The following is a 25,898-nucleotide window of genomic DNA, read 5'->3' as shown; positions in this document are numbered from 1 at the left end:
ACTACCCAAACGTATGGTTTGAACCCTGGCAGGTATGTTGGGGCACATACTGGTTTAAAGAGATAGCAAGTTTATGCTGGTGTGTAAGAAGTTGCTTTGTCAGCTTAGCGTCATCATTGTCCTGTCCTTAATGTTTAGATGGTGACATTTCAGTTATCCCACATTCCAAAAAAAAAAAAAAAAAAAGCTTGCCATGCTCATGAATGCTCTTCATAAACTTTGAATACCTGCATAGCAATTAAGTTCAGTGAGGAGGTAGCAATTACTTGTTTAATTGTATATCAGATGTCTCTTATCTAAGAGCATTTTGAATAGTTTACAATAGTGAATACTTTACAAGAGAAAACATGTTTGCAGTAGAGTTCCCTTTATTTCATAACATTAAAGCACACAACCTTTAAATACACTTGACACTTCTATTGTGCTATCTAAAAAGCTACACTCCAATATACACATGGCACAAATCTGGTGGCATCCACTTCAAACAAGTGGAACATCTAAACCAAAGCAAAGGCTTCACATAAAAAATAGATCGTACTCTCTGCAACTGTATTATTAAAAAAAAATGATGATGAGATTCAATGGAAAAAAAGTAGATTACTGAAGCAACAATCACCTCCCATATTAATGCAGAATGTTATTTTTATCAGCTCATCTGCAGATGGCACAAATGAAAGCTGATTAAGGCAAACGCTTCTTAGGAAAGGCGATTTCTTGTAAACAGCAAGGAAAATATTTTTTCTTCATTAGAAGGTCTTTCCCAGGAGTGACATTTGCTATATCCCAGGCCCTTCTGGGACCCCTGCCCGGCTGCTCTATTTCTGAAGGGATTACATGATGCTTTGTGGAATGCCAGCTTGCAGCTGGCTGTAAGAACAGCTGAGCTTTCTTTGCAGGCAGCTACAGCAGCAAAATGTGCCACTACAAGACTTTTCTAAGGGCCTGTCTGGCCTTCATAATGTGCTTGGCCTCTGGGCTTTGGTATCTGGCAGTGTATGTTTCTAACGTTTTGTGGATCACCTATACCAAACAATTCACCAGCACAACAATTCAGTTAAAAAAAAAAGAAAAAAGTAAAGGTGTATTAGAAAAAAAGGTACCTTATTTTAAAGCCATAATAAGAAAAACTAAGTTATGCTTCCATTTTAAGAGCTGCTGTGCACAAATGCTTTTCTCCCAAACTAATCAGTGTCTATTAATTAATCGGCACCTAATTAATAGCAACGTAAGTCACTAAGCAGTCATTTTTTCAAGGGGAATTTTTTCAAGGGGAATTTCCTCTTAGAAGTAGAGCATCTTCTCATGTCCTGACCTGGAATTTTCCTGCTTTTGTAATGTATTTGACACCTTTAAAAGGCTTATATTTTTCTCCATACATGTCTAGGCGATTTACTTTCAATCCTGAAAAACAGAAAAATTAGAGTATAAAGTTAGAAGCAAAATACTAGAAATCTCCTTCATCTGTTTAACAGTCCTATTTTCTTCAAGCAAGTTTAGATCAGTTAGGAAGCTGGTTTTCGTTCCTACCCCTTTCACAAGTTCATGCAGCTTAAAACAGCAGAAGGGACCATTCCTGTCACCTAATCATAGCTTCCCTGGGAGGGAAAGGATTTTTTTTTTGTTTTACTCAGTGAGGTCACATCCTCCTTACAAGGGATGAACTGTTGAACAGATGAGTGCACCTTCTAATGCGTATGTATGCCACCCTCTTGTTCCCAATAATGTCAATGAAGCAGAGGACAAATTTTAGAATTCTTCTCACTATAAATTATAACTTCAGTAATCCCTCCGTTAATAATTAAGGAACAGCAGTAGCTATTAATTACCTAACAGTTTCAGGTTGGCTGCTGCTTTCCCACAAGTCTACTGCCTTTGGCATCCAGCCACTGGTTTGCTATATTTAAGCTAGTGGATTGTAAGTTTAAGAGCAAGGTGTGGGATTCTGTTCTCATACAAGGACTAACCCCTATTTACTCAAAGTAGTCTAGGAAGCAAAAGAACCTGGTAACTACCTAGAAGGATACTACATGCGCTGCTGTCCTTTCTCATCTACTGGTTTCAGCCATCCTCCTTCCATCCAAATGTAAAGCTTTGCTCTGTTAGGGTCTTGGTCCTGCAAAGCTTGCTCACAGAAGCATTTTACAGCTTGACAACTTGTATTTAAGTGTTTACAGGCTGAGGCCTTGTTTCATTTAAATATACTTTTGGTCCTTAGTCTAGAGATTTCATTAAGATTTTGCTTGCAGATTGGTTTGAAGATGAAAAACTAGTCAGCTCCAGAAAGGAAAAGGGCTTTTTTTTTTTTAAACCAACATTTTTTTTTGAACACTATAAAGGGCTTTAGTGGTACAAGGCTATAGCAAGTCAAGAGCAGCATGTTAAATCATCTCTGCACTAAAATGAGTAGTTGTCTTCTGTTTAACACACAAGTCAACAAAGAAAAACCAACTTCCTCTGTACATTTCTCACAGTCTTTCTCAAGCAAAACTGGCGATTCATAATTCCCAACGAGAGCGTCTGGCGGCAAGGTTAACTGTCGGGTTAGAACCAAACTAACTTCAGACCAACATCTTCAATGAAAAGATTAACTGTTTGCTACTGCTAATTATCCATCAGTATTGATTTCCTGTAACACCCACTTACCTGAAATTGCAAGCTGTTGTATCTTAAACTGGATATTTAAACTTGGATTTTCTTCCGGCTTGGGGGCTCCAGACTGCAGGTTCACTATGCCCTTCAGATTCGGTAGCTTTTGAGGGGTAATTTTGCCAACGTCCCATGTTAACACCTTGTCAGGAAAGAGAGAATGGCAGCAGTAGCCTTTATGGATGCCACCTATAAAGCCAGGTCCAGATGATACTCTTTGTTTGCAGGCTGGGTACAGCAATCGGCCTGGTAGCCCTGAGAATTATGTTGGTGTTTTCATTCTTAAAAGATCAGGGTCTGTTCTTTTTAAAACAAAATGTTACTTAGAGATCTTTCACTTAGAATTCAAATCAGATGTGGCCTGAGATATTTCAAGGGCAGCAGAAAGCTCAGAGCAGGCGGGCTTGGCTCAATACATTTCAGTGAAATATTTCCTGGGGTCCAAAAAGCTTCGAAAGCTTTGGGAAACTCAGGTCTCAAACCCCAGCTGAGAGGCAAGAAAGCAGAACTCCTGTGATAGTCTTTCAGACCCTCTGTTTCCCTTCCTGTGTGTCTTCAGGCAGTTCTGTGGAAGAGGTTTTCCTGATTTTCTGCCACCTATTTTTCTGGCTCTTTGTTTTCAGTTCTACTGCATTCTGTCCAGCTAAATATGTTTTAAATAACATAGCTTGGAGAATATACTACAGCTGAAACCACCAGCAAAACACTACTGCATACATTGAAGAAGAATATTTGCAGGAGTGAAGGTGCAGGGGCAGGAATACCAGAAATAACCAGAAATCACAATTGGTGCATCTCTAAGACTGGAAAAGTAAATCTTTTAAGAGAAGATTTTAATTCATAAACACGGGGAAGGCAAAGATTCTTGCCATGTGTGGAACAGCGCTCTACTACTCTGCAATATGTAGGACTTGCTCTAATGTCCCCCGAGTTAAATAAATAAAAACTTAGGCCTTACCTTAGTAACTGGATCAAATGTATAGCTGCCCTGCGTAGCAGTGAGGTTCATGTTAAGTACTGCTTTTGGCATGTGAACTGTCATGACGACACCTTCTACTGTTTTCCCCATGTTCTGTTTTGGTCCAATGGTAACATCAAATCTTCCTGAAGAACTGTTCTCCTTAAAGCTGATCATATGCTTCACATATACAGGAATTGCCACCAAGCTGAGAAGAGAAGACAGTATTATTAAGACAATTTCGACTTTTTTACTTTACTCTTTTTATGAAGATATGAATCCTCTGTCTACACAGAAACTTAGCCACTGTCTACACAGAAACTTAGCCACAAAGCATCTAGCAGCAACCTTGATTACCAGATATCAACAGCCCTGTATTATTACCACACATGGTTTATCCCACTGAAAAAATGATTGCTCACTATCAGCAGCTTGCTGAAACACTGTTTTCTTGTTTTAGTGGGGACACAGCACCAGATTAGACAAAATCTGAGAGCGTGTTTTTTAGCAATAATGCAAATTCCCCCCTTAACAAGGAGAAATCTGCAGTTACAGTTATCTAATGCTTTCCATCTAAGTATGTAAAGAACCAGTATGTCTAAACCAAAACGTACTTCTGTGAACTGACACGGTAGGAGATCAGTCTGAAATTCCCATCAGGAGGGATAAACGAAAGGACTCTTTCAGACTCCCAGCGTTTGAATCGAATACATGGATGGAAGCTGACATCATCCAGCAGCCTTGGATTCTGTAAATAGTGGTAAAGTGGTAAGTAGGATCTCATAAAATATCAGCAGTTTGAACTAACTACTGAACTACTACACAATTCCTGCTTTTTATACTCGTAAGTATCTTTTCTAGCCATTTTCTGAGATGCATTACTGAGCTAGATGCATTTCTGGTCTGACACGACACAGCAGTTCCCATGAGTGTATTTTTGTGTACAGACAAAACCCATCCCAACTACTGAACAGTGCAGCAACTTTGCAATACAATTCAAAACTTGATGTATTATTTTTCCTGTTTAACATATCAAGTAGTAGTTGTGCTTTCACATTTGTTTAACTGTTCATTAAGAAAAATACATCTTAAGCACTTAAAATGGCCAAACACACTGCTAAACTTACCATGAAAGAAAGAGAAAGATCTGGCATTCCTGAGAGCTTAATACACGAATCAATAACACCTTGGATTTCTGCAAAGACTGTGGAACCTGTGGAAGGGAAAAAAAAAAAAAAAGAAAAAAAGACACCTCACTTAACATATTATCAAGGGCCTAACAAACCTGAAGTGCAGCTAGAGGGCACAGATGACATTTGCACAACACTCAGGAACGTGCCAAGCAGAGATAGGAAAGGTCATTCCAGTTACCTGTGGCCTGGACAGCTTGCTAAAATACAGGAACTAGAGCAAACATCTTGTTCCAAATCAGCTAATTATACCTTTGCAAGCTGTTACAAAGAACTTTTAGTGGGTATGTTTGAAGTGGTTGCAAGCAACGTGCAAATAAAAATTTCAGAATACGCAAACTCTGAATCTTCCTTTTATCTACCCCTGTCTACTGCCTCCAGAAAAAGGGGAAAGTCTGTAGAGGTGCAGGGAAGTTGAAGCACATGAAAACAGTCAATAGCAAAACACAGCAAGTTTGTGCCATAAAGCACAAGCTGTCATCATCAGCTTTAGCTTTCACAAACATGGCCTGTTTAACAAGGGGAGTACCTATGCACCTTGACGTTAAATAAATCTATAGCCAAAAGAAAACACAAAACCAAGACTACTAAGCACTGTACCCAGAAAAAGATCATTTTCTTAAGTGCCCTATAAGGATAGAAAGGCATGAGCAGGACTCTGGACTAATTAGTCCTACAAGCAAAGGTTCTTTTAGAAGATATGCAGAAACTCCAGTTTATACACAAGAAAAACAACACTTTCCAGCAATCCTGGAATGAGTTTTGTCTTGCAATTGGAGGAAAGCTGATGACTTCTTTTGTCTCATTCACTTGAGTGCCCACAAGCAAGGAGATAGACTATTGGCAAGAACTATGGGAAGATAGTTGCGACAGGGGAGTTTTAGGTTGGATGTTAGGAAGTACTTCTTTACCGAAAGGGTTATTAAGCATTGGAACGGGCTGCCCAGGGAGGTGGTGGAGTCACCATCCCTGGAGGTCTTTAAAAGACGTTTAGATGTAGAGCTTAGGGATATGGTTTAGTGGAGTACTTAGTGTTAGGTCGGAGGTTGGACTCGATGATCTTGAGGTCTCTTCCAACCTAGAGAAATCTGTGAATCTGTGAATCTGTGAATAGTTTTGCCATCACATTTTAAATGAAGTATTTTTTTCCATTTGTATCTCAGGAGACAATATGCAATCAGAAAATATCTTAGTACAGAATATTTCTTGTAGGTGTACAGCATGTTTTTTAAGTATATTGCTCTTTGAAGGTGAACTAAAGGAATACATTTGGGCATGTCATTTTAAATTGGTCATATATTTCTATTTATGACAGATTCATGCATAGAAAACAAATGCAAAAAAAAAAGTGGACTGTTGTGTCTCTAAACATTAATGGTTAAATGTAGACACAGTCAACAAACAAAAATGAGTTTGCAAGGCATCTTACCTGATTTGTCTATAATCGCATCAATTTCTTCAATAACATCAAAGTAGGCTTCATTGTTTGTGTATTTTACCCCTGCCCTGCGCCAAGGAATGTTGGACAGCTGTCCAGTGGGAAGTGTGTCACCCACATTACTACTGCCTTAAAAATGGAAAAGAACTCAAAATCAGTAATAATTACAAGCGGAATGTTGCAATGACCACAATTAAGAATCAAAGTAAGATTTGACCCCCAAGTTTTGTAAACTAAAACCCAAACCACTAAAATTTCATTTGTTAGGTGACATGAAAAAACTTTATGGATGCATCCAGACTTAGAGCTTCCAAATTTTATGCTGTGCTCAGCAAAATACAAAGCTCAGGTCAGCAGCAGGGTTGAGTAGAAGTAGATGAGGGGGCTAGATCCTCCAGAGGATTTCATCACTACAGCTGAACATATTATAGCTCCCTGCAAAGGCTCTGAGCACACTTTTCCCGTCTTCTTGATGTTCCATCTGGCTGCCTTCATGACCAATTTGCTGGTAAGAGCAGTTATGCAGAAAGACCTGGAAGAAGCCTTAGGGAGGGCTTCCACCCCCTTCACTTTGTTAACTATTGTTAAAGTGAGGCTGTCACTCTTGGTGCCCACCTGAGCTACCCAGGAGGGATGTGACAGCCACATTTGTGCCTGACCACGTGCCCCGCTGATCCAGATCCTGGCCCACAGCCTTAACTTTCTAGCTTGACTTGCCTCATCATGACGGATTTACCCGGTGATCGCTGACCTGTAGCTGGCCCTATTATTATCTCCAGCTCTGATCTGGCCCTGACTCGTTGGCTCAACTTCCTGGCTCCTTGTCAGTCAGGCCATTGCCCCTGCCTGCCTTGCCATCACCCTCGACTCCCAGCTCTTACCACCATCCAGTGTGAGAAGATGGCTTCCTGAGCTACATGGTTATAAAGTAACTGCTACCATCATTTTTCAGGAAAAAAAAACCACACACACAAAAACGCCACACAATTTAAAACCAATGAGACCGTATCAAAAAATTAAACCTCGTGTGCTACCCCTGCCCCAAAAGACCAACTCCTCTGAGCACTGCCTCTGCGTGGCCCTGCAGCACACCTACTGCCTGTCTCCAACACAATGTACGGGCAAACATCTCACGTTATCTCCGACCCCATGTGACACCTCATGGCTTACCTCCCTTGCTCCCGTCTGCCAGACCAGCAGATTCCACCAGCTCAGCTGACAGACACGTGGCTCTGTCAGTGCAAGACGTGTGCATTTACAACAGCCCGAAACTAGCACCGAGCGTGATGCATGCTGAGGGTGGCGGGGGGCCGAGGACAGGCTGTCTGTTCCCAGCCAGCAAAGATTTATTAGATAGCTGTTATATACCTTTATACAATCATTTCTTATAGTACATATAACCTTCTCCAGTGCCCCTCAGTTATTCAAAGCTTGGGCTAGCTCTGTACCACTCCCTGACCACCTGTCTCCAGTATGTGCTGTCTGAGCTGGGAACTGCTATTCCTGAGGGACTTCAGCAGCTGTGGCTGGACCAGCAGTGTCATGGGGATATCAAAGGGTCCACGCATAAACTGCAAATAAGGAAGAAGTTGCTTTTACTCAACCAGCCTCAACTGACAGTGGCCTCACCTTACACACTCACACCAATACGATATCTTTTAGCTATGAAGCATGATGGAGCTTTGCTTTTAAGCTGACCGTCACCTCTGAAAGTTTATTTTCATACCTGTGATGGAGTTGACAACGGAGCGCAGAATTGTGGGAGGCTTAATCAGTTCCTTCAGTATGTTGGATTCTGTTGCCAGTGGAAAGCCATTGTCTAACATTTCTTCCAGAAGTTCATACACAATAACTACATTGTCCTTAATTGCAGTCTCAGAACATTCGCCAAAATAATCCTAAACAAATCAGAGATTACAAAGAGAAGGATTTTTATTCCTGTTAAAATGTTTTGCCTTTTTTTTTTTCAGCTTACCCTCCAATATCTCAAGGAACTTTAGTGCCTAAGCTGAAAAGCTACTTCTATACTGTGACTGCATCATCTGTTCAGGTCACATTTATCATCTAATTAGAATTAAAGACAGTGTGAACAGTGAAATTAATGTAATCTGGTTTACTATGTATATATATCCTAAGGGTTCTCCCATTTGTGAACATTAACACGTCTTCATTTAGAAGACTGCTGTAAAATATGGAAACTACCTTTTGGCAATGACCAGTTTTCAGAGAGGTTCCTTTATTTACCGTGTCTGTCAAAGAAGTTGAAAACTGACTCTCATTTCACATCTCTTCCTTCCTTCCTGACTGCTCCATGACTGTATGCTCCTTCTAGTTTATCTATATAACGTGAACAGTATGAAAGCCTACAGACAAAAGGCACCTTTTACAAACTGGCATTTGGGTTTTAGTTCTTGCGTGCGGGTCTCTATAAGTCAAATGAACACACAAAATAATTCTCTTTTCCTTTGTACTCTATAAACCAGCAATTGACTTAAGAACTGCAAAGGGGAAAGTCATGGGCAGGACAGTTTATTACCTTTCTTTAAAAGACGTTTATACAAAAATTCCTTTGGAATTATTTCAATTTTAATATTACATAATGGTGACAGACCTGGAAAGTATCTGCTACTCGGTGCAGAAATTCAATTACAAAGAGCGGTGGCACTTCCGTCTGTATGACAGACACAAAGAAGATTTTATCCCGATAGATGCTGATGAGGTAGTGATGTGGCGTTGAGATGACAGGAGGCACATTCTCGACATCGATTGCTTTCTCCTGAGCTTCAAAGAAATAATCACACACAGACTGGCTCACAACACTCTTCCAGTGCTTCTCCAGGAATATATCACCAGAACAGTTTATAAGAAACAGGCTGTGGATCATTTTCTGTTGGAAACACATTCAAAGAAGTTAAAATAAACAAAAAGAATTGAGGATTAACATTATTTCTTCTCCCACATTCCCTTTCTTATTATGGCTATTGTTTACTAATATGCAGTGTGAATTTAAGATACTGCTCTCTTTAAAAAAAAAAATACATTTTCTTTATTTAAGGAATGCTCTGCCACAAAATAATCCACAGTGGATTAAGTTGCTACCATATATCACAACGTAAGCAAGAAGCCAGCACCCCTGATTTCTACTTTCATCCCTATGAGGCATTTGTAATTTATTTCTTAAAGCAAAGCTGACTATCCTGAGTTGGCACTCACTCAAACATGCATGACAACATGCAAGGGTAACTTTATGATTTAAGTTTCCTATTTTTTCTAGTGGCAGGGGAGTTTGCATAACATCTGCATGTGTAACTGCGTGCTGTGGTATCTTAAAGAGAAATCTCATTAGCTTGTCAGCTTTTAGCTACTGAACAAGAAAAGTGTTTTTTATTTGCTAGCTAATTAGTCTTTTGCTTATGATCTACACTAAGCTGCAATTGGATGAAGGACTGGAATTCATTAAAAGTACACAAAAACAGAAGTTTAACTGTTTTACCTAACAAAACTGCTTCAGATGAAAAAAACAGCCTCTAAAATACAGCGAAAAACTAACTCACTCATGAAACAAAGGGGACATTAGCTGCAGATCTGAAATGTGACTGTGATTTTTCCTGTATCTTTCAAGATTCACAAATAATATACCCCAGCCACTGATCCTTCATTTTATTCTTGGGAAAAGCAGCTTATCTGCCTTTTAAAAAAACTAACTCCCAGTCTACTTCTCAACTTCCAGTGTGACAGTAAGTGAGCAGAGTTATTGATTCAAACCAAAGTCAATCAACTATTTTCTCCACATCTGTACAAGAGACAAATGCTATGAGGGTTCAGCTTATGCATGAGGCAGCTATAAAGCTTTGGCTGACCTGCAGCATAACCATACTCTGAGAAAAGTAAGTCCAAGTTTAAATTCAGGCTTAGAAAACAAAACAACCAAAATTTAACCCAAACACAGGCTCCTCAAGCTGAAGTTAAGCTGGTACTTGCATCTTGCATAAACTCGTTCTGCAGTTGAAGAAGCTGCCACTGGCTATTCAGCCCTGCTGACTTCCAAGTATCGATACTAGCATGCCTGCGGCCCTGCAATTACCTATATTAGGAAACTGGTCTGGTCATAAATTGACTCAGAAAAAGGAGATTCTGATCAAATCAGCTTCCTGATGCAAGTTATTGCATTGCCAGAGTGCGCTACATCTGGTGCAGAGGAAGTGCGCAGATGACAGCAAGGCATCAGTGGGCCTGCTGGGACCACACCGCATCCGAGGCAACTCCTGTCAAAAGCATGCTGTCCTTAGTGGTAAACACAAAAAGACCCATAGTCAATATGTGGACTGAAAAATTCAATTAAGCCAACGCAGCATATAGGGGGAAGTTACTTTGGAATTGGTGATTGCCAATTCGCTTAAAAGTGAGAAAGAAAACAAAGCTACAAAGTGACACCATTGCATATTTCTGTTGTACTCTTCCTGAACCAAATTAATCTCTAATTTAGTTTGCTAAAAACCAAACAGACAGACAATTTTAATACCATGAGCACAGTGTTCTCACAAAGGAGCCTTGACACAATGCTTTAATCCAGTTTAACTAAACATGTTCTGAATTTAGCCAGCGCTGGACATTAAAACCCTCCAAAAACTCCCGGATAGTCGCACAGCGGTGTTGAGCATACCGCTGAATGTCAGTATTGTTCCACACCAAGGCAGCCCAGACCTATGAAGGTGATCAGCTGTAAAGCTTAGAATAGTTCTCTGTACATTTTAATATGGATACAATAGTGTATCTGTTATTGGCCGTAAACCCCCATTCCCAGTGTGTGCGCCCCAAGCTGACTGGGGGCGTTCAGCCCAGGGCCGATCTGCAGCGTGGCTAACACTGCCCCCAAGAAGGATCCCGCAGTGGTTTCAAGCCCTAGCAGTTGTCCTGCTGTAAATGTTCACACTGGTTCTAGGTCAGAAGCCACTGCTTTGTTACGCTGCATTTCCAACGAGCACAGCTGTGCAGCACGCCAACATCATCGCCACCTACGCGCGGCCACGCTGCCCCTGCTCTGCCTGCAGCCGGCTCCCAGCTCGAGAAGTGGCTGCTGGCAACAGCTCTGGCAACAAATCCCACTCATGGTATCAGACCGTGCCCTATGTGCTGTGGAGGGAGGGCCTGCACGGCCAGAGGGCATTGGCGTTGGACCCCTGCCCCTATTTACTCATCGGCCCCAGATGCCCAGACGCCAGCTGCGTTCATGACTTTGTGCGGCCTTGGGGCGAAGTGGAAAAGCAAACTGACCCAGGGGGCTGTGCATGGCAGATTATGGCCTTACAGCATCTGTGGAAACTGAGAAGTAAATTCCCACCTAGCTGTCTTCCCTATCCTCTGGTATGCGTTACAGGATGTCTCATGATACATAATGATTTTGCTTTTAGAGCAAGAGTTCCCTTCACAACCCCTCACATACTCATTCCTCCTTCACAGCCTTTAGCAGTATGCTAATGAGAAACTTAATTAGAAGTGCTCTGGAAAATTGTAGGTCTAGCCTTGCAGCTTGTATACGTGTTCTGCACCCCACTACCCACGGGCACACAGCCTGCTCCCTCAGTAAGCGGGTCAGCTCTTTGCCAGTGCTGACCATAATAAAGCAGCTCGTAGAGCAACGCAAGACTAACCCATTTCATTTATTCCACATGCTGTCAAATGATTGGCACCAGCCAGATAAAGGTGGATTTGATGTTGTTTACCTTGCAGTTGGTACTACTACAAAAATATCATTTATAAGGTACGATTTAACAAAAATTACCTACAGTGCTTCCAATACCGAAGATTTCCCAGCTACTCTGTTTTTTGGCTGCCAGACTTCATTTAAGATGTGTAGACATACCTGAGTTTTTCTCATTATCTAACCTTGTCCTTCTACCCCGTCAGAACTTGAGATTTGCAAAGAAAAAAAGATTAGAAAAGCTAAACTTAAGAAATCACTCTAGTAACAGTAAGATTCCTCACACCATTAGGTCAAGTAAATACCAGTGGGCAAAGAGCAAAGCTTAGGAGCTGGGACACTTTGAGGGTAAAGGTCTTGAATCAAAGTCCATCGGTTTAAAATACAGCAGTAAAAGCACACCACCAGAATTTAAGAACCAGGGGAGTGCCTCTGCAGCAGTGGACACATATACATACCACTTCGAGAGGGCAGCACACAAACACCCTATGTAAAATAAAGGATGTCCCTCAAAAGGACGTGCTTCCCATCTCGCTGCTTCTAGGCCTACCTAAGAAGCAGACTGAAGGACTTTGTGGTTTATTATTTGCATCTTTAGTTCAGAGGAAGACATTCAAGGTAACGTTTAATAGGCTGATATCCTTCAATACTACTGCCTGACTGCATGAGATCTTCCAGCCACTGCAGCAACAAGGAGCCCAGCACAGGCTTTGTGGTTTCTTCTTGCAGCCCTCGCTCCCATCCTTGTTAAGGCTCTGACCTAGGAAATTCCTCACGGCTCTATAGGGTCATTTTCACTCTACCAGAATATGAAGTCCTCAAAGAAGAAGTAAGTATTTTAACTTAGATGTCTTCAAATATGCTATTTCCAACTCTGTGCTTTTTCTTTTGACTAAATCTGGATTTTGCAATTTCACTTTTTTTTCCCCCATCTCTTGGCAGAAACATCTGGACCGAAATCACAGCAGGCTTACGAGACAAACGTGGAGCTCATTGGAAAGCCGGAATGGCTGTGATCATGGGAAAAACACTGTCTGTATGTGTACAACCAAGTACTCTAAAATTTAACTAATGCAGAAATGCTGTTGCCAGCTGCTTTTCCCCGACACTGAGCTGAATTACAGCCAGAACTCCGAAAACCAGGACCTGAGGGATTTGTCGCTGACCTCTGCAATGCCCTTTGGAGCGTTACTGTACAGGGCTTGATATGGAACCATCACTGGAAAATATTCCAGAGCTCCCACGTCCCCTGCATTTGGCAGAGCTGCTCCAAAGGACACAAGGATTAGTGGGAGTGTACTGCCTGAGCCTCTGCTATGTATCTATGGAAATGAACTTCTAGCAACAAGCCCTTAAGAGAATGGAAAGTAATCAAATGCTCAAAGTAATCTGGAGAAACAAATAAGCTCAAATAGACGATTCTATTTCTACTTCAAAGTTAGTATTTTTGTCACAAGCAGCTGGTCGGTAGTTTAAGCTAGCTTTTTCCAATAAATTCAAGATATGTCATAAACGTGCCATAGATGTGGCAAAACCAAACAACTTTTGCTTCCCTCCTCCCCAGCCCCATTCACTGACTCTTAAAATAGCAAACCTAACGAGGAGAAGTCCTATCAAAAACTTCAATGACATTTACAAGACAGCCAATGTGACAGCTCTGAACATACAATTAGCCAGACTAACCCTGCTACAACAGCAGTAGTTGTGAGCCTCAGATCTTACTAAAATGAGAACGGTCTGTAATTTCAAGGTTTTATGTTTTTATTTTTTGGAATGCTCCTATCGCTGGTAGCGTGTCTTACTGCTGCTACCGAAGCTGTCATTAATCTTCTCATTTATAAGATGCCCACAGCTTAAGGCATCTACACATTAGGGTGAAAATGTATTTGCATCCCTTCTAAAGAGCTGCCTGGTGTTTTTCTTTATTACTCAAGCAAAACTCCCAGAACCAATTCAGCTGTCACCTAACAGCATCAAGTGCTGGTGTCTGTGCAATAACCACTTAGATGTACATCTCATAAGCAAAATCATCCCTATTAAAGACGAAACACTTTGCTTCCCAGATACTCAGTGTATATTTATTTATCTCCCCTCTTGTTTAAAATCTTGTTACTGACTTTCTGGAACTGACTGTGAAAGGAAGCAGTCCTCAGAGAATACTCTGACGTTGTCTTAAGTCAGTATTTAGTGTCCAGAACAGCCTCTCCAACTTCCTCTGTATTTATACCAAAAAAATCACATCCTGCATAACAATTTGTGCAGCATTTCATCTGACTGAGCAACTTTCCAATACTATATTTGCATGGCGCCTCTGTACAATTCAGTATAAATCTTCTAAATGCTGGCAAGCTTGTTCCATCTCTTGCCAACAAAATATTAGATTCAGAATAATCAAACAATATTAGATACTGAATAATTGTGGTTCCATTTGAGATCTGCAGGAACAGAAGGTTTCACTGTAAAAGCCGAAAACCCAATAAAGTTTCCCAGAAAAAAATAATATTAAAAATTAATTGCTGAAACTACATTTTTACATGACGATGGAGCATTTCTAATACAATTTATGTCCAAATCGGTGAATCTAGGACTACTAATGGACCATTTAAGAAATTCACTCTCTGAAAGCATTAGTGAATAAAGACATAGAGAGGACCAAATTGCCATGGTAAGGTCAATATCTCGTCACCAGGAGTTTCAGGAACAGATTGATAGGATTGTTGGGCCCCGAGAACCACCAAGAACTTTGAATGGCCAAGGCAGCAGGATTCGATCACAGGACACAAAAGCCTCATCTCAGTAGTTATTTGGGAAAATGTTTTCTGACTTGCTCTTCCAGTTCCCTGCTCCGGTACCTCTGATAGGCTGCAGTGAGGGTGCCACCAGCTTTATGCCACTCTTTTTCATGGGCTCTATTTTAAGAGGCACTCAAGGTTCACGAAAGGACAGCACAGGGCCACAGAGCCACGCACTACTGAAATACTAGACCTGAGCCAAGAAGCACCACTGCAGCCCTGCCGTAAATGACAGCTCTCACTAACATACGTGTACTCTGACACAACTAGTCCAAAGTCCAAACGGTAAAAGAAGGCATATACCCATTTTTATTTACCTTCTCTTCCACAAGACGAGAACAGAGCTGTACTCTTTAATTCTACCATCGTATCGGATTAAAATCAGGATCCAGAATTTTGAGCGTTAAAGAATCTTCCAAGAAGTTCCAGCTAAAGAGCAGCCTCTTATGCACATACACTGAATAAGCATAAAAAAGATATCGCGTGTTTTCTGTGTATTAACTAAGTTTACTATACAGTAAAGCTGTACAGGAAGTAAGTTGGCTGTAAATAAAGCAAGAGGAAGAAACTACATTGTAAAAAGGTTTAATTTTGTTTCTTCCCATTATTACAGCTGTCACTTGTCACCTGCTGTTCAAGCCTCTCTACCTTATGAACTCCAATTTCTCTTTCAGAAATTTTCATGACAAAATTTTTCTAAGATTGCTTACTGCAGAATTGCTCATAAGGAGACTACTGCTTGAAAGAGTGACTAGGGACTTAACTGGTACATAGCTGTTTTGCACAACTGGAAACCTCATTTCTGGACAAGGAAAGCAAAACTGAGTACTAGTGGAAGTGGAGGGGTCTTCATGTTTAATTTGCCATCAGTGAGGAATGTTCAGGTATGTGCACGTGGACAGGAAAGAATCTTCTTGTCTCATTTTCTTCCAAATCGGGGTTTGCTTGTGGTTTTTGAGTTACGCAACACCCAAGATACCACAGACTAAATCCCAGATATTTAGTGATATACCATTAAGGCTTTTTTTTTTTTTTTTAAATACATGAGAAGCTATGTGCAGGTCAAAACTGCTGGGAACTGCTGGCTGAATCAGTCTCATGGTTGGCATAGTCCTTTTGTACAAGAGTGCTTCTATCATTTTATTTCTTGCATGAGTAATTCAATTAGCTTGTGCTTTTCCTGGAAAATAACTCTTCCTCTCTCATACTGCAGTCTGCCTTCTATGAACACAAATTTTCATCATTCAGGTATGATTTTTTTTTGCCTGGTTGTTTATACTGTAGCTACATTTATTGAAGTTGTTCCCTCAGTCAGATCAACACCTAACGGTTATGAACCATTCGGCATGCTGAAAAAACGGTGAACACATACTTCAAAGCAAGTTATCCCTAAAACAAAGGAAAAGAAGCTGCAGCCTCCTCCAGTTGCCCTGCTATGTACTGAACAGGGCAGAAAGGATGCGCAGTGCAGCGATGGATGATAACAGATTAATTTCCAGAGCACATTACAGAAGCCTACACTCACGAGGACCCTTGCTAATTAAGCAAGTACTGCATGATCAGCACCGCCAGGTTTGCAGCAATGATCCTGGAGGGAGATTCAGGTGACCTGGGTGCCACCGCTCAGGCAGCCACCCTGTCCCCTGCCCCATCCCAGCGTGACTTGGCAGCAGGTTTTGGGTATGGCCTGGAAAGGTAGTTCCTGCATCCTCCCTCCTGCAGGCCCTGAGCCTTTTCCCGTAACAACTAGGCTTAACCATCTCCCCGTGCATGGTGCCACCTCACCACTGCCTTGCATTTCAGGGCGTACCCCACACCGGTCCCGCTTCAGCTGGACACGTGTACAGAGCCATCCGCTAAATACTGACTGACTTTGGTGCTTCCCCAAAAACCAATTATACACACACACACACACACACAGACGCGCACCCTCAGAGGTCCCGCTCCCCAGCTAAGCGCTGCCCACCAGCCCTTCTTCCCCACCTCCCCTCAGCCCCAGGTCCCCCGGCCCCGCCCGGCCCCTCAGCGCGGCGCCCCCGTCCCGCCGCCCCTCACGTACCTCCCCGGCCCGGCGCGGCCCGCTCCTGGGGCAGCGGCCAAAATGGCGGCGAGGCCCGGCGGCGTGTGGGGCCGCCCCCCGGCGGAGGCGCGGGCGGCCGGGGCGCTGCCTGCTCCGCGCGGCGGCTGACGGCGGCCCCGTGGAGCCCCGGCCCGGCCTCCCCCTGCTCGCCTCCCCCGCGGCCCCGCGGCCGCCGCCGGCCCCGCGGCGCCCCTCGGCCTTGGGCGGGGGACGGGGCCGCCCCCGTGCGCTCGGAGCGGGCGGGCGGAGCGGCGGCGGCTCGCCGGGCGCGGGGCCGGGCGGCGGGCGGAGCGCCTTCTCCCCGCGCCTCCGCCCCCCTCGCTCGGCGGGGCCGGGCCGAGCCGAGCGAGCCGCGAAGATGGCAGCGGGGGAGCCGCAAGCCAAGAAGCTGAAGCTGGAGCCGAAGCAGCTCAGGTATCGGGCGGGGGCACGGCGGGCTCGGGCAGCGGGCGGCCGGGGCCCGGCGGCACCGGGTCGGGTCGGGTCGAGTGGCCCCGGGGCTCCCCGCGGCTTGGCCGGGCGGCGGCGGGTCTCGGGCACCGCGGGGCCCCTCCAGCGAGCTCCGCCGCCGCATGGGTGCCCTCGGGAGCTCCGGCGGCCGGCCCCGGCAGTCTGTGCCTCCTCGGGGCGCGGGGCTGGCCGCCCGCGGCCCCCGGGCACGTTTCCTGCAGGACACGTGGAGCGCTGGGGGCGCTTTCACAGTGAGGCAGCCCGGAACGAGGTGTCTGCCGTTTGCTCCGCTTCCTCGCTGCTGTCTCAGCGGTTGCACTGACTGAGCTCTTCTGACTGATGGCCTGCACAGAAGCAGCTCGTTTATTTATTTTTTTTAGTGCCCTAACAAAAACGTAAGGTTTTTCAATGCAGGAAACATGGTCAGAGAGGTACAGTGGAGCTTTTGTTGGTGCAGTTTCTGGTGTGTTTTCTCGGGATTATTTAGACACGGATAGAATTGTCTGATATCTGATCTCCTTTCGAGTGTTCAGGATACAAAGAAGATTAATGACATAGGGCTTGAATCGCCAAAAATTGCCCTGATGGTAACTAATAACTTGCTCAAATATAGCATAAAGAGATGTTTTTCAGGACTGAGATGAGAACAATCCCTTTCTGTGCTGATGTCCGTACCCAAAGAACTAATTCTATTAAATTTGTCAAAGTCAGGGTACTTGCTCCTCTGGCAGCTGAGTGACTTTTCAAGTCTAATAATAGTTAACAAGCTCAGTTGCAGATAATGGAAGAGGAAAAATGTAACTGAGCTCTGAAAGAAAATAAATGGCATGCAGCAATGTAAAGTTGTAATTAAAAAGCATTAGCTATTTCTGTGGGCTTCAAAGCAAGGAGGAACAAGAAGCTGGGAACTGCAATGTTTCTGCTTATAAACCTTATTAGAGGAAACTGCGTTTTACCTGCCTCAAGCCCAAACATAAAAATACAAAAATTTGAGAACGTTGTTGAAGTATTGAGTTAAAAATGTAAAGGATGCTTAAAATGGAATGGAAAGCCATGGTAACATACTTCTGTAGCAACCTATTAAACAAAAATAACAATTTTGCAAGGTGCACAATGGGTCAAAAAAAATAACGCTCTTAGAACTTCAGTACTCTGAAATCTGTTTCAGGTTAGTTCAGTATGAAGTGTTAGCTAGACTACAGTGCTATCTGATAAGAAGAGCAATGCCATAATCAGCTGGTGATTAAACAGTGTTGATGAGTGTTGTAGGCCCCAGACTGGACTCATCAGTGGGTAAGGTGGGCAAACTAGATTTAGCAGACCTCTGCTCTTGTTTGGGTATAGCTGCAAGAACGTGTTTGGCTGCATACTGCTGTGGGACCTTGTCCCCTGTTGAGAGCCAGTACAGAAGGTACCAGTCTGAATGGCAGAGGTCCCTTGACTCTGCTGTGTTTGTAATGAGGCTGGGTTGTTAGTGGAAGCCCTGCTACATATGCTTGGTAGCGCTGAAAGCAGTTAGCCTATAGATCAGAAAAGCAGTACAAAAAAAATCACTTGAAAATATTGGGGGATAACAACTTCGTATTTGTTATACAGAGAATTAGATGAGAATTTGTTGTTCTCAACACCTACATTTTAGACTCTACAGTCTCTTCAGAAGATCATGTGCAAAGGACCGAACAAGGATGGTCTCGCACCTTACTGTTCTACCATCTTATGAACCCGTATCTTTCCTCTGGCTACTGCAAAATCTATTTTAATATCAAAAATGGCATTAAAAAGTTAAATTTCACTCATTGTCATCAGCAATAAACATTTCCCTCCCTTATATCTTTAATTTGTCACTTTCTCTCTTAAAGTGGCATCAGGGAGGTTTCATGGATACGGCCTTTCAGTGCCTTTTGGTCCTTTCAGGCAAAGTAAAACAAAAACAGCTGCCCCGTATGGTAGGCCGAGCTCACCTGGTTCAGCTGAAGTTCTTTGAAGGTAATGTAGGATGGTTGGCTTTTGCCACCCAGCAAGCATAGCACAGAGCTCAAGACCCAAACGAGCGTTTCCAGCACAACCAGGGCATTGTGCTGACATTAATCTGCAGGGTGTCAGGTTTTGTATTGTCTTTATTGATGGGTGCAAATCCCTGCTAAAACCAACGGGCTTTAGGCAAGGCCATTAATGCGTGTTACGTGGTTCAGACTTCTGACCACATCTCTGCTGTGTGAAATAAAATATCACTGTGCGTGTCAACTGTACTGGTTGAACAGAAAATAGGCTTGCAGAATTGCAAGCAGTTTGTCACTGAGCAGTAGTATCAACTTACTAGAAACATGAGGTATTACTATAAAGGAGAATTACTAAGGATTTGTGTCCTTTTATATTTGGTTTGGTTTTATCTTGGAAGTCTGTGAAAACTACAACCAGGCTTCTTCTGTTAATGGACCGTCACAGTCATGGAAGAATTTGAACATTCTCTGTAGAAACGTTTGAGCTGATATGTGTATTTCTGTATAGAAATCTGCATGCTTGCAGAAGAGAAAAATGAACAGTTGTGAAATCCTCCATGGTAAAGTCCCCTCTGTTATGTGATGGCCTTCTGGCAGTTCTGCAGCTGCTGTATTGATTAAATAGTCATGACGTAGCTGGCTGTTTGGACAAGTCAATTTATCTACATGAAGACAATGTAAGCATTGAATCTGACAAATTTGAGCAGAAGTACAAAGTACAATATTCCTCTTTTTCTGTTACTATTAGACATCTATTGCTTTTCAGAATAAATTATCAAACACTCTGTGGGTAACTGTTGTCAAAAGCAGTCCTTTGTCATTGCCGTTCCAGTAAATTTTAGACAGCTTGATAGTAGTAAATGTAGAAATGTTGCTAATTTCATGCATTTTTAATTTTCTTAATAAGCTGGGTTTAAATTTAGCTTATTCTTTCATCAGCTTTCTAAAAATGAAAGAAGATTCTGAGTATTTTAAATTAGCTGTGACAAAGCTTTCAGTTAGAATTTAGTAAACCATTTTTCTCTCTCATTATCTCTGGCTTTTTTTTTTTTTCCACCTCACTCTCCATTTATATTCCTTTTAGTTTCTGTCTTCGTTGCTTTGTAATTTCTTCACTTTTCAATTACCCAGATATGGAAATGCAGGTCACTTTCCCTCCGTTGGTACTCTTCATAGGCTCTTGGTACAAAGAAAGATCTGACTCTAGCACCTTGCTGTGTGTGCTTCCAGACGAATAAAACCAAAGGATTTTTTTTTTTCTTCAAATGAATATTTAGACCCCTTTAGAAAGTAGACAAACAAAACCTTTTGATGACACTTGGGACGTATTTTTCTAATTTTGCTTCATTTAAGACGTAGCAGCAGCAATCTTCCCTTCAAAGTCGTGTTGACAGAAACACATCCGAAAACTGACTGACCTGCAGCATGGAGACTATCTCACTGTAATGGTTCAGGATCTTGCTTCCATTGTGCTGATCTGTAACTCAGATCGCTGTGTGGATTGCCACGTGTCTTCCCCAGTTGTTGATGGATTTCTCATGCAGGATTTCTCAAAGCATGTGTCATGGGATACAGTTTCTACACTTTTGCATTCTTCTGTTGGAGAAGCTTGTTAGGGTGTTTCCATTCTTTTAATTAAAGAAATCCTGTGCTTTATTGGGAAGGAGTGTGTGACTTGAGGAAAGAGGAGGCCACGGGAAGGCTATATGTACTCTGAACCACGAGCACAGCAGGGGTCTAGTCCTTCTTTCGCTGACGTTACCTGCAGCCCATCAGGCAGAAGGGTCATTTTGATGAGCAGGGGTAGTTAGGCTTTCGTAATAGCCTCCAAAAACGTATGCCTCCGACTTAGTGTGTTGCCTCACTGAAGACAGCAGGACCAGTCTTGTCCTGAGAGGTGCTTACATGCATGATTACATGTGGGAGGGGAACCAGTGCAAATATGACTATTTAATAATGAGTCATGAAGTTCCTGTGAATTTTTCCGATTTTGAGAGTTCCTTCTCTTTCAGCAAATGAAACAGCTTGTGTAGAATTACTCATCTAATTGGATCTACTAATGTTACTTGTAAACAGACATGGAAGATGTCTGGAAAGGAGACAGAGAAGTAATTGAATATAGTGTCGATTGTAATAGTGTAAAATGGACTTTATGCAGAACAAGACCTTGGCTTCCTCTACTGTCGCTGACGTCTGTTTGAAGTGGAAATGTTTGAACCAAAGCTCTGGCTTGTGACTCAAGGTTGTGATATTGAATTGGAATAGTTACTTACACAGGCAAAGTACATGAGTATTTCACAAAACCAGTTTCAGAAGCAGGGAATGTGTTGCTATCTGAAGGTCATTAATTAGTGTTTGCTGGCAATGTGTCAGAAAACCTTATCTTCTTGAAAGAAGTAAATTGAACTCAAAGATATAACGTGAACACTAGGTTTTCTCAAGGATTTTCATCTTGTATGTACAGAACTCGCTTCTTAACTCATTTCAATTTACATACTAATGTTATTTATACAATAAATAAGCATTTTGCGTGAAGGAGGCAAGTCTGAGTATTACTCAGAGTTAAGTGAAGTTTTTTTTTTTTTTTTTCCCCATTTTGAACTGTAATAATTTCTTTAATGATTGACCGCAGTCAAAGCTGTACCATGCCTGAAGGATATGGTAACATAAGGCAACTTGCTGGCTTTATGCTACCTTTGGATTGCATTTCCAGTGAAAGATATTTATTTATTTTTTATTGTACATTCAGTGTTACAAAGCAGTTGGAACTAAAGGATTAGGCTGTTTGACTTGAATAAGATAGAGGAAAGAAGAATAGCTGTAATATAAGTAGGCAACAGGCTTACAGATTTTCTTTTAGATTAGAATTTACAGATTTTCTTTTGCTTTTACAGCTGTATTGTCTGTGAAGCTGGTCTAAAAGCAATTGATTGTGCTATAGGATTTTAAATTTAAAATATTTCTAATAGTTTGCTAGGAGATCCATAAAAGCTAAAAATGTTATTTTTTTATTGTAAAATATATTTTTTTCTCTGCAGAAATAGTTTCAAAACAATCATTTTTGTAGAAAACGCATATAAGATGTGTAAAATGCTCTTACCAAAAGAGAGTTAATGGACTTTGTTCTTGCTAGTCCCATTTTATAATGTCTGCTGAGGCTATTACGTAAACGATCAACAACCTTCTGTCTTGTAGAGGTAGAAGCATGGACAGCTTACCTAAAACTAACCTTAGTTTAGTACTTAGAAGAAATTGCATGAAATATGAAGGTTGATGGAGAACTTTTTGGTTGTATTGTAATGTAGACAATTTATACTGAATATTGTGTTATGGAGCATAATACAGTTCAAAGCTAAGGCCTAGTTTGCCTGTATCTTGATTAGACAACTTATACATGTATAAAATGTGTAGTTTCACGGGTTGCTTCAATAAAGTGCTGTTTTGCAAGTTCTCACGTACTTGTCTGTTGGTGTATCAGGTAGGGGTACAGTTTACTTTTAATTCATTGCTGTGCTGGAAGAGTAAACATTCTAGTGGAATCACCTGAGGTGCGATAGTTCATCATACGTACAGGAACTGAGATGGCCCTGAAGATCTATTCCTTACTGTATAATGACAGAAGCAGTCAGGAGAAATTGTGGCTAGACCCTATCAGGTGCTATATGTTTTTAGATGAAAAGCTGTGAATTCTGTATTTTTGCTGGGATTTCTGAAGCCAAAACACGTGCAAAGGCATGGGTCAGCCGCTCCATGCAAGCCGAGCAAGTTTGGAAGGAGCTGGATGGGCTGAGCAAGTTCAAACTGGCTGCCTAGCACACAACTGGTGTGACTACAAGTCGAACTTGTGGCACAAGCTTCACAAAGTTAATCTGTGAATGATTGTAATTGATAAATGACTGTTTTACTAGAGATTCCCTGATTGCTCTTGCTCCAGCTGTGTGTCAAGACATCTAGAAGTTACCTGGCAGACAACCAAAAACCCCAGTAGTGGTAGGTGATGCCTCAAAGACATCAGTAACAGTAGATTCTGCAGGTATGTGTTAGTACAAGCAAGATGATTGTTCGTACACTTAGGAATAGTTGTAAGTTTATAAAGTGCTATTGACAAGTGCTGTTGTGCTAATTCACAAAAGGTTGTTTAATTTTCTAGAAAAACAGCCTTCTCATAGCATCTTGCTGAATTGGTAAAAAGTTAGAAACATTTGATGGTACCTCATTTGGACTCTGTAGCTTAATATTCATAATATGCAGTTGTTATATGGTAGACATTACTACAAATATAGGTAATGTATTACATCTATTTTCCCGTATATATTCTTTCTTATGTGCTTGTTAAAGCCAGGTAATTATTTGTGAGGGATGCTACTTCTTGATTTTTTTAACATGTATTTATTACTGAAAATGTTGCGATAGGACTAACAAGACACAAGCTTTGTTACTGCTATTGTTATATTTGTCTACATGACAGGATTTCCCTCCACCCCCTCATTTTCAGTTACAAAACAGAGGTTTGGCCGTTAGGCACTAAAATTGTTAAAATAAGAGTAATTAATCGTTCAGAACGGATCGGAGGTTACAGCCATTGTGTGTCCAAATACAGTATTTAAAGTCCTATTTCAGGATTTGGGCACCTGTTGTATTGTGTGTTGCAAGCTTTTGCTTAAGTGATGGGATGTTTGCCACTCCCCTTAATTTGACTTTTTAAGACCCCTGACCAACTTTAATAACCAGAATTTTGTGAGTGATAATTCATTTTGAGTGTCCAGTTGGGAAATCCAAGGAAATCTGTCCAACCTCAGGTATTAAACATAAATATTCCTGTTATCTTCTAATGATGCCATAGGTCCTTAAGCATCATGAACATCTGAAATTTTGACCTCTTATGACACACCTGAAAATCAGCAAATTCTTGAATTGTCAGGCTTTAATTTTTCTGAGTACAATATTCCCATTTTGTAGATGAAGAGGCTAAGGCTAATAATAAACACATCATTTAGAAGTTTACGTATTTAATTAGAGGTAATATAGCCTTACTTAACAGAACAACGTGGGATTTTCTTTTGGCAAAAACAACCCTTTCTGACATGAGTTTCATGAATCAGTGCTTCTGGTGCTGGTAAGTTAATAAAACAAGTGCCAAATCTGCATGGGGTAGCAGTAATCTGGCAGCCAAATGAAGAGCAAGTGGGCAGGAAGACAGGAAGAGAGAAAAACACCAACCTGGCTTTGCCGATGCTTTCCATCCGTGGCCTGGCAGCTCTCTTTGGATGTCACACGCTTCGGGATGAGGTTAGAAGGTGAAGGGCTCGGACGATGGCAACCAGGCCCGCATCTCATCAGCATCTCCGCTTGGCCTCAGGCAGGTTGGGAAGACAGAGCCACGCCTGGTAGCTGCATGTGGCAGGTGGCTGCCAGGTGCTGTGGCAACCTGTGAGTACAATAACCTCACATCTGGAGATGAGGAGACCCTGCACCTGCGTGGCTGGCCGGCCGTGCTCCAGCACCTGGCCTGGCAGAGACCTGCGGGTGCTGTGTCAGTGACAGCTGAGGAGGAAGGCTTCGAGAAGGTCGCCTGAGGCCTCACTAAGGTCGTACCCAGCACGTGCAAATAAAAGGCGTGAAAATGCATCCTTGTACGGTGTGTGAAAATGGCATGTGGGGGGCTTTGCTCTGCTGGGGCAGACGGCTTGTCCTGGAACAACACTGGGGCAGTGGGCAGGTGCCCGGGATGGTGAGATCGGGGAGGGCAGGGGGGCTGTGGGGTGGCCACAGTGGGGGGAACCTGAGGGGTGGTGGGGTCCCCACAGGAGCACAGCCGTTGTCACGGTGCCCTGACAGTGCCTGGGGCCGCGCTGGCCATCTTTACTGCGGGCACTAGAACTGGGGCCCGGCACCTGAGTGCTGCCTCCAGCTCGTTTCCCTAACTTATCGCGGGGGGCCGTGACTCCCGCCTCGGGCAGGGCACGGAGGCGACGGCCCCACGAGGGCCGGGAGAGGCGCTGCTCGTTGCCCGCATCAAAGATGGCGGCCGGGGAGCCCGGGGCGCCAGGCGGGCCACGCCGCCGCCCGCTACCGCGCGCGTCCGAGCCGGGGCGCGAGGCCGGCGGCCGCCCGCACCGCTGGGCTCCCCGCTGCCCTCCGCCGCCGCGGGACCGCCCCCGGCCGCCGCCCGGCCAATGGCGGAGCGCGCGGGCGGGCGGGGCGGGGCGGCGGCGCGCAAGTGGCTCGGGCGGGCCGTGGCCGGCGGCTCAGTCACGGCCGAGCCAGCGGGCGGGGAGGCGACGCCGCGGGGCGCCATGCCGACCCTCAGGTAACGCCGCGAGCCCCGGCGCGGCTCCCCGGGGAAGGAAGGGGGCGGCGGGGCGGGCGCCGTGTACCTCCCTCCGCCCGCGGTTTCCCTCTGCCCCCACGCGTGCGGGGGAGCCCCGCTCCGCTCCGGGCTGTGCTGCGCCCGGGGCCAGCCCAAGAGGCGACGGTCCCCGGGCACGCCGAGCTCCCCGCAGAGGTGGGAGAGCGCCGGCCTCACCACCCGGCTGTTGCCGCCCGCAGCCCCGGCTCGGTGCGCCCCGTGCCGCCGGCCGCTGCCCGGTGACCGGGAGCTCCAGGTGCCGAGCGGCGGGGGCGCGGCGAGGCGCGGTGCTGC

At 43.5% G+C, this 25,898-nt stretch overlaps 2 protein-coding genes across 3 annotated transcripts in view; one reads left to right on the top strand and one right to left on the bottom strand.

Annotated features, from left to right (window-relative positions):
- Positions 1–350: 350 nt before the first annotated feature.
- AP3M1 (adaptor related protein complex 3 subunit mu 1) lies at positions 351–16,918 on the bottom strand. The gene is made up of 9 exons (XM_048060045.2): positions 16,785–16,918; positions 8,844–9,119; positions 7,959–8,130; positions 6,224–6,361; positions 4,732–4,817; positions 4,219–4,352; positions 3,605–3,812; positions 2,644–2,788; positions 351–1,401 (listed from the first exon to the last, which is right to left on the bottom strand). The coding sequence occupies exons 2-9, from the start codon at positions 9,114–9,116 to the stop codon at positions 1,301–1,303; spliced, it is 1,257 nt and encodes a 418-aa protein (XP_047916002.1). The 5' UTR covers positions 9,117–9,119; positions 16,785–16,918; the 3' UTR covers positions 351–1,300.
- A 172-nt stretch (positions 16,919–17,090) lies between these two features.
- Positions 17,091–25,898, top strand: part of ADK (adenosine kinase) — a 293,088-nt gene continuing 284,280 nt past the window's right edge. Inside the window, exon 1 of one of the 2 annotated variants that reach the window (XM_067000398.1) lies at positions 17,091–17,219. In XM_067000398.1, coding sequence (XP_066856499.1) covers positions 17,164–17,219 — 56 coding nt within the window. In that variant the 5' untranslated portion in view covers positions 17,091–17,163. Of the gene's footprint in view, positions 17,220–25,463; positions 25,566–25,898 lie in introns of those variants that run through there. The other variant, XM_048060308.2, reaches the window with a different exon arrangement.

The sequence above is a fragment of the Anser cygnoides genome, chromosome 7 (genome assembly GCF_040182565.1).
Source record: "Anser cygnoides isolate HZ-2024a breed goose chromosome 7, Taihu_goose_T2T_genome, whole genome shotgun sequence".
In the NCBI taxonomy this organism is placed as follows: domain Eukaryota; kingdom Metazoa; phylum Chordata; class Aves; order Anseriformes; family Anatidae; genus Anser; species Anser cygnoides.
Note: the sequence above shows the minus strand (reverse complement) of the source record. Positions and strands in the feature narration are given on the sequence as shown.

Coding starts and splice junctions, on each gene's coding strand:
- AP3M1 (XM_048060045.2), bottom strand. CDS start 9,116: ATGATCCACAGCCTGTTTCTTATAAACTGTTCTGGTGATATATTCCTG. Junction 2,789..3,604: donor CATTTGATCCAGTTACTAAG/GTAAGGCCTAAG, acceptor TTTCCTGACAAG/GTGTTAACATGGGACGTTGG. Junction 1,402..2,643: donor ACAACAGCTTGCAATTTCAG/GTAAGTGGGTGT, acceptor TCTGTTTTTCAG/GATTGAAAGTAAATCGCCTA.